The 8452-nt window shown below is 32.7% G+C and overlaps 2 protein-coding genes across 3 annotated transcripts; both read right to left on the bottom strand.

The window, feature by feature from the left end:
• Positions 1 to 1050: 1050 nt before the first annotated feature.
• LOC130442696 (uncharacterized protein F21D5.5) lies at positions 1051 to 3423 on the bottom strand. Its single transcript, XM_056777024.1, has one exon. The coding sequence runs from the start codon at positions 3143 to 3145 to the stop codon at positions 1643 to 1645; it is 1503 nt and encodes a 500-aa protein (XP_056633002.1). The 5' UTR covers positions 3146 to 3423; the 3' UTR covers positions 1051 to 1642.
• Positions 3424 to 3549: 126 nt separating this feature from the next.
• On the bottom strand, positions 3550 to 8348 carry LOC130442697 (transmembrane protein 68). 2 transcript variants are annotated; one of them, XM_056777026.1, is made up of 6 exons: positions 8016 to 8348; positions 7057 to 7293; positions 6821 to 6988; positions 6554 to 6744; positions 6287 to 6490; positions 3550 to 3760 (listed from the first exon to the last, which is right to left on the bottom strand). In XM_056777026.1, the coding sequence occupies exons 1-6, from the start codon at positions 8065 to 8067 to the stop codon at positions 3644 to 3646; spliced, it is 969 nt and encodes a 322-aa protein (XP_056633004.1). In that variant the 5' UTR covers positions 8068 to 8348; the 3' UTR covers positions 3550 to 3643. The 2 variants fall into 2 exon arrangements, with proteins under 2 accessions (XP_056633004.1, XP_056633003.1); XM_056777025.1 differs by lacking the exon at positions 8016 to 8348 and adding an exon at positions 7348 to 7613.
• Between the last annotated feature and the right edge of the window lie 104 nt (positions 8349 to 8452).

The raw sequence follows: 8452 nt of genomic DNA, 5'->3' as shown, positions 1-8452 counted from the left end.
GCGATTTTTGTATAAAACCAACAAACGATTAAGATACAAATGAACTACTCGCGTATACGAGGGGTGTACCGTTTTAAATCGTTGAATTATATAAAGGGGGGGGGGGGTTATTTGGATAAATATGGAGGCTTCGTATATTTCGGGGATGGTTAATGCTGTTTTTTAGTCTTGAAAATACCGTCCATTAGTCATTACTAATTAATTTAGTGTTTTAGGTTGTAGGGGTTTATCGAGTTTGGGAAAATTTGATATTCGTATACGAAAATGAAATTTATAGACGAAAATTTCATTTCGATATTAAATTTCGATACGATTTTGATTTTTATATGGTTTTTTAGGTTGTAGGTTTTTTATATTTTGATTTAATATAAAATTTTGTTAGTTTGAGCCTTTGAACGTTTTTTATCCTTTCTTAATTTGAAAATTTGTTTATTATGATACTTTACGAAAGTTTCCTTTCCTTGGTCATTTGAACTACTGACGTTTTTTCTTTGTTTTCGTTCTCTAATGATCATAAATGTTTGCTAGATGTTCCTCAACCCTGTATTTCTGAGCTAGTGTTGTTTGTCCAACATATTTTCTTAATTTTTTCTTGTTCCATTAATTTTTGTGTCGTTTTCCATAATATTTCGATTCCAAATACAATTTTCTCGCCTAAATTTATCCATTATTGGATAAAAACATGTCCTAGACGTTTCCAAGCCTTGAATTTTTGAGATATAACTGTTTTTCGCAATTATCTTAATTTCTTTTGTTTCCATGTGATTTTTTACAATATTTCAGTTTCAAACACAAATTTCCAATAAAAATCCATCCTTTGTTGGACAAAAATACGTCTTGGACGTTCACAAGCTTTAGATTTTTGAGCTAGCACTGTTTTCTTCGCATAATTTCACAATTTTCCTCAATTTCTTCAATTTTGTGGCATTTTCACCTACCCTCTAATTCCGATCTAGTTCTTCTCCATCCTTTCATTCACAAACCCATATCCCTAAAAGTACCACCTCCATTTTTATGAGGTACAGTACCAAACAAAGCAAAAAAAACAAAACGATTTCAATTTTTATTTACAATAAACAAAAAAATACAAAAATAACAAAAAAACTTCATATTAAACGTTCATATTTGTTTTTTCACATTTATTTATGTATCGGTAGAAAAGAGAACATTTGAATCTCCCCCTATAGCATAACATTCTCAATTATTCTCGATTTAAATTATATATAAAAAAATTTATACATGGTGTTAATTTTTTTAAATAAATCATCAAAACCACTTTGTATATTTTAATTATCCCCCGAAAAATATTCCTCCCGAACATGTCATCAATAAAAACATTCCAAAAAAATTTTCCCCATCATTTCCTCAACAAAAGTACCCCAAAAAATTCTCCCATCATTTCTCCAACAATAAGAACGCCCAGAAAAGAAATTCTCCCCATTATTTATCCAACGATAACAGCACTAGAACGATTCTCCCCATCATGTCTCCAACACAACCACTGTCAAAAATTCTCCCCATCATTTCTCCAACAAAACCAGCAAGAGAAAATTCTCCCCATTATTTATCCAGTGAGAACGCCCCTAAAACGATTCTCCCTATCATTTATCCAACGAAAACACCCCTAGAACGATTCTCCCCATCATTTTTCCAATAAAAACATCTTATAAATCTTCTCCATTTCATCATTGACGAAGTTGGGTACAAAGGGCACTTCCACAATTCGTCCGAACCCCTCCTCCAACGCCGGTACCTCGAAATTCTTCCTCAACGTGTTGAGTACCATCTCATTGACGGGTTCGTGAATTTCATCCGTCAATTCCCTGAATTTCAAATTGTGTTTGCAATGTTGATAAGAAGTCCCCATAACTACACAAAAACAAGGCACTTTGAACTTCTCCGCGACCTCCAAGTACCGTTTCCTGCTCTCCCTATCCACGTTCGTGTTATCCACGGCGCAGTTCTTCTTGTCCTTCAATGATTCCTCCAGGAGTTTGACACACTTCTGCCAGGAGCCTAGGGTATCCCGATTTATGTGGACGTAGCCCTTGGGGATGAGAAACGTCTTGCAGAAATGACTTTTCCCCGAACCCGGACCCCCTACCAACAGAATCACATTGGGGGAGTCGAAATTCAAGTCGAAAACTGTGGAGGTATTACTCTGTATACTTCTCGGATCGAAATCAGGCATTCGGAAGGGTGCCGGTTTGGTTTTCATGAAATACTCCTCTGGGGTGTAGAATTTCAAACCGATATTCAAAGCGAACAATCTATCGGCGTTTGAATGATCTTTAGGTTTCTTCGGAGACCAATTTTTCTCCCTCCCAGCGGCGTCTCCAACGTAAAACGATTCTTTTAAATCGACATCGATTTTATCGTTTTTTTCTTGTACCAACTTTTCCCACATCCCCGGTATCGGTTTTCTGTATTTGGTTTTACCTAAAGCGACGAATATTTGTACCGGAATCGATAATTTCTTGACCAAATTTTCCATTTTCGTTTTGAAATTTTTTATTTTGGTCGTATCTTTACCTATACCTGCTTGGTTGGTGAAAAAGGTTATTTTGTACCCTTCCTCGTATAAAATTTGTAATTTTCGAGGTATATCATTATAATTCAGTACCCAATCGTCGAAATCTTTCGGAAATTTAGCACCGGATTTGGTTTTTATGATGGTACCGTCGATGTCGAACGCGGCTATTTTTTGACGACCCTGTATATGTTGTGGGGTGTAAATTAGTAATCCTTTATTATCGATGATTTCCCATTTATCGCTTTCTTTGGTTTCGAAGTCTAGTTTTTGTTTTTTGTTTACGTGTTCGTGTTTTTTCGTATCGGGGCAATCGAAATTTATTTCGAAAAAATGGGCTCCCAAACGAAATTCCACCACGTGTCCGGGTCCTAATGTGTAAGTTTTACCTTTAACGATCGCGTACCCGTCCACTCCCGATATCGCTTTTCCTATCGGTTTGATTTTCACCGTGCAATTCTCCAAATCGGCCAAACATTCGATTTGTTGTTTCGAGACGAATTTGTCTTCGATTTTCGTTTCAACGCTGCGTCCCAATGTTGTTTTCACGTTGTGAGCCAAATAAATTTTCACGTTGTTGTTCTTGTTGAAGAAATAACATTTTCTGGAAGACATACTTTTACACTACATCGAATTTTCAAAACAAAACCACACAAATCACGTAACGATCATTCGGCACATTGACATAACCTAAATCTGCTTCTTTTTTACCGAAAGTGTGTATAAGAGGGTCGTTCCAAGTTTTTATACTTAGTACGAATGATTTCTTTTATTTCCAATTCATTCGGCATATCGATTTTTATTTCTTTATTCTGTTTCTTTTTTCACCAAAAGTGTATATACGAGGACGTTTCAAAGATTTTCTAGTTCGAATGATTTCGTTTACTTCCAATTCAATCGGCATATCGATTTATCAACATCATTCTGCTTCTTTTTCACCAAAATTATGTATACGAGGGTCGTTCTAAGATTTTCTAGTAAAAACGTAAGGGAATCAAGGTGTATGGGAAAAATGAAACTTCTTTTTTACAATTTTTATTTTTTTTCTCGTTAAGTTTATCCAAAATCGGAATGTAAAATTAATAAACACACAATTATACGAATAGAAGTGTTTCAATTAGAATTTTCTTTGTATTTTCGAAATATTGGTATACGTTCGAATAAAGCGTACAGTATATTTCCAGGTATTCGTTGATGATCATTGATGAGATCTTCGATGGCAGTTGCGACCTGAAAGTTAACCGGAAATAGTCATTTCCGTAATATATCAACGATAGAAAATGTCGTAACACCCCTGTATTTTCAATACGACAAAGGAGCTTTTATATTTGATTCGAAAATAGTAAAAAATTGATATTTTTTATCGATAAATAAAGTAGCGAGTGGAAAATCGAAAAAAGATAAAAAAAAGTTAAGTTACACTGAAAAAAATATTTTTGTCGTGGTTTATATGTACCAGCGCCATTTTTAGTCCTACTTTTCGTTACAAACGATGAAAAAAATGGTACGTGTTTGAATATATATACGAGGTACGATCAATTAATAGTGAATATGTATGCAAAAAAAACTAAATCATTTTTCTCACGATTTTTACGTTCAGGCGCTATTTTTTGTACAACTTTGTTACTAATATCAAATATGAACGAAATAAAAACGGAACGTGAATTAATATGATACGAGATACGCTCAAATAGTCGTGAAAATGAAAAATTACACTGAAAAAGAGGGTTTTTCACTCGGTTTCTACATAAATACGCCATTTTTAGTCCAACTTTCATGTTACTGTCAGTTATAAACAAAAAACCACGAAACGTAGATTAATATGATACGAAGTACGCTCAAATAGTAGTCAAACCGAAAAATTACATTTAAAAAAAACGTTTTTTCTTTAGATTTATACATAAAAGCGCCATTTTTAGTCCACCTTTATTAATTATAAACGACGTAACGTGAATTAATACAAGGGACGTTCAAAAACAGAAAAATTACACCGAAAAAAATGTTTTCTTGTCAATTTATAAGTATAGTCGCCATTTTTAGTCCAACTTTGATACTACTGTCAATTATAAAAGATATAACGACGAAATGTCAATTGATATAATACGAGGTATACTAACATAGTCGTAAAACAGAAAAATTACATAGAAACAAAGAGTTTCTGGTATCTTTCTAAGTGCGGGCGCCATTTTTATTCCAGCTTTGATACTATTGTCTATTATAAACGAGAAAACGTGAATCAATATGATACGAGGTACGCTCAAATAGTAATAAAACAGAAAATTTACACAGAAAAAGATTTCTTCCCTCGATTTCTACGTTCAGACGCCATTTTTAGTCCAATTTGGATAATACAGACAATTTTGAACGAAAACTCGACGAAACGTCAATTTATATAATACGAGGTACGAGGTAAAGCAGAAAAATTACACCGAAAAAACGATTTTCTTGTCGATTTCCATATTCAGACGCCATTTTTAGTCCACATTTAGTTTCACGGAGTATTGAAACTCGAATTAAAATATATACGAGGTACGATCAATTGATTAAAAAAAATTACACGTTTAAAAAAATCTAAATTACACTGAAAAAACGGTTTTCTCATCGATTTTCGCGTTCAGGCGCCATTTTTAGTCCAATTTCGATATTACAGTCCATTATGAATGAAAAAACGACGAAATGTCAATCGATATGATACGAGGTACGCTCGAATAGTTGTAAAATAGAAAAATTACACTGAAAAAACTGTTTTCCTATCGATTTCTTCGCACCAGCGCCATTTTTAATCCGATTTGGATAATACAGACAATTTTGAACGAAAACTCGACGAAACGTCAATTTATATAATACGAGGTACGAGGTAAAGCAGAAAAATTACACCGAAAAAACGATTTTCTTGTCGATTTCCATATTCAGACGCCATTTTTAGTCCACATTTAGTTTCACGGAGTATTGAAACTCGAATTAAAATATATACGAGGTACGATCAATTGATTAAAAAAAATTACACGTTTAAAAAAATCTAAATTACACTGAAAAAACGGTTTTCTCATCGATTTTCACGTTCAGGCGCCATTTTTAGTCCAACTTCGATATTACAGTCCATTATGAATGAAAAAACGACGAAATGTCAATCGATATGATACGAGGTACGCTCGAATAGTTGTAAAATAGAAAAATTACACTGAAAAAACTGTTTTCCTATCGATTTCTTCGCACCAGCGCCATTTTTAATCCGATTTGGATAATACAGACAATTTTGAACGAAAACTCGACGAAACGTCAATTTATATAATACGAGGTACGAGGTAAAGCAGAAAAATTACACCGAAAAAACGATTTTCTTGTCGATTTCCATATTCAGACGCCATTTTTAGTCCACATTTAGTTTCACGGAGTATTGAAACTCGAATTAAAATATATACGAGGTACGATCAATTGATTAAAAAAAATTACACGTTTAAAAAAATCTAAATTACACTGAAAAAACGGTTTTCTCATCGATTTTCACGTTCAGGCGCCATTTTTAGTCCAACTTCGATATTACAGTCCATTATGAATGAAAAAACGACGAAATGTCAATCGATATGATACGAGGTACGCTCGAATAGTTGTAAAATAGAAAAATTACACTGAAAAAACTGTTTTCTCCTCGATTTCTTCGTGCCAGCGCCATTTTTAGTCAGATTCCAATCCCACTTTCAGTCACGAACGAAAAAAACGACAAAACACAAACAAAAATCGAAAAATTCTACTCACTTTACACTGCAATTCCTCGGGCGTCAAGTTTTCGTCGTACGGAATGGGTTTTCCCAAATGGGTGACCATCTTAACGGGAAACCCCCCATAAACAGGCGCCAAAGGCAATTTAAATAAAGCGTATATACGAAGAAACAACCTTTTCCCGAAACTCACAGTTCTAAAAGCCTCCCTCAAATTTTCCGTAAACATCGGTATAATAGGCTGAAAAAAAAATGTCAAAATTACACTAAAAAAAAAAACGAAAAAATTCCACGTAATCCTCACAACTTTGGCTTCCAGAGCGACTTTCGCGAACCCCAATCGACGTTTCCACATTAAATTGTAATTGTGGCTGAACTGGGCTTCGTGCACCCCCCCTGGGGATATCGCTAATAAATTTCCCTCTTTTAACACGTTCGCGCACGTTTGGACCGTACCCGGTATAACTTTCATACAATCCGCGATTATACTGAAACCTAAAACGAAATTTTTATTAAAAAAAAAAAATTGAAAAAAAAAAATTCGATAATTGTATTGATAAAAACGTTTTACCTGGTACCTTGAACAAAAAATGATCGGCCACCGTATGCACCAATCGATTTTTATTAAATATTATTTTTACTAAAAAATAATAAATATCGACCGGTATTGCTCCGTGATAATATATTATCAAAGCCGGTCCTGTATCCGGTATATTTTCCAATCCCTTCACCTCGTAACCTAAATTTGAACAAAAAAAAATAAATTATCGTACACCCTTCGTAATATATATATATATTCAATAATACCGTGCCAAATCCACCCGTGGGCGTCCCAAAGGGCCCCCACCGATTTCCTAGCGGCGTCCCATTTATCGCCAGTACGTAAAGTCGTTTTTATATTCGTCCAATGTAACTTATAAATATAGAGCAAAAAAGCGCTTAAATAGAGCAATAGAGCAATCACAGCTGGTAAAAGAAACGTAATTATCAACGGCCCTAATACCCATGTCAACCACAACGAATAATCTATATCTATATAAACAACTGTAATAGAAAAAAAAAATTTAAATCGAAAAATGTGTTAAAAAAAATACGTACTTATGAAAATTCCAAGTAAAACGAAAAAATTTTGTAGCAGATACATAATTATGGACAAAAAAATGATATCGCTTTTGTTTTAACATAAAAAACGACTAAATAAATTCCACTAAGCAAAAAATTATGTTTATACTGCATTTTAATAAATACGACAGAGTCGTACTTAAATTTACGTAAATAAAAAAAATCAGTACCTCTATATATTATTAATTTTTGTCTAATACAATCGTATTTTTTCATATTATTACCTTTTTTCAACCACACTGTGTATATCGTGGTAAATTTGACGCCATCTTGTACTAATGGCCACATTGGCGGGAAAAATTTGTACGTATTAACGTATAATACGCCCCTGTTTAAATCGAATTAAAAAAAAATACAAATGCAAGTCCTCGTAATTTAATTAATATTAAGTTAATGATTTTTTTAATGTATTTTTTGTGTAAAGCAAGACAAGAAAAAAGGATTTATTATTTCATATAAAAAGCATTTTTTCAAAATTCTATTTACCTTTTAATTTAATTAATCGCATTCTTCGAGTTTCACCACGAATTTCACCACGATTATAAACTAGACGTGATTCATTCTTATCAAAATAGGAAGTAAATTGAAATTTTATTAGATTTGATATGATATAAAAATAAAAATAATTTTAATACGAAACTTACCTATTGAATCTCTTATAAATTCACTACATTCCTGAATCAAGTCCATATTCATCTCATATTCACTTTAAATAAATAAAAATATACGAATTTTAAGTACTACAGACATTTTTTTTTATAAATAAACGAGTTTTTACTTAAATTCCATAATCACTATAATTTTAATTACGTAAAATCTAATCTTATTATCATTTGTAATTATCAAAATTTTAATGGTTTAATTCAAGGTAAACAACAGTTAAGAAATTATTTTAATATTGTACGTCATCCACACAGTTTAGAAAAAGATACATTAGCATCGAAGTACATATGTAAAACGAAGATAATTAAAAGTTCAAGGATCCAATTTATAATTGACATCTGTCATAATCGTAATAAAAAAAATCAACTTCAATATTATCATCTCTTTTTATTACACATTATATAGTATATTACTCTTA

The sequence above is a fragment of the Diorhabda sublineata genome, chromosome 4 (assembly GCF_026230105.1).
Source record: "Diorhabda sublineata isolate icDioSubl1.1 chromosome 4, icDioSubl1.1, whole genome shotgun sequence".
NCBI classification, from domain to species: domain Eukaryota; kingdom Metazoa; phylum Arthropoda; class Insecta; order Coleoptera; family Chrysomelidae; genus Diorhabda; species Diorhabda sublineata.
The sequence above is the reverse complement of the archived record's forward strand: the minus strand, read 5'-3'. Positions and strand labels throughout refer to the sequence as shown.

Bases quoted from the DNA above. Each gene is read 5' to 3' on its own strand.
- LOC130442697 (XM_056777026.1), bottom strand. From the start codon at position 8,067: ATGAATATGGACTTGATTCAGGAATGTAGTGAATTTATAAGAGATTCA. The intron at 6,989-7,056 runs GTATTATTGAAT...GTTCAAATTTAG, and splicing joins CCACGGGTGGATTTGGCACG to GTTACGAGGTGAAGGGATTG. The intron at 6,491-6,553 runs GTGAGGATTACG...TTTTTTTTTCAG, and splicing joins TCGCTCTGGAAGCCAAAGTT to CCTATTATACCGATGTTTAC.
- LOC130442696 (XM_056777024.1), bottom strand. From the start codon at position 3,145: ATGTCTTCCAGAAAATGTTATTTCTTCAACAAGAACAACAACGTGAAA.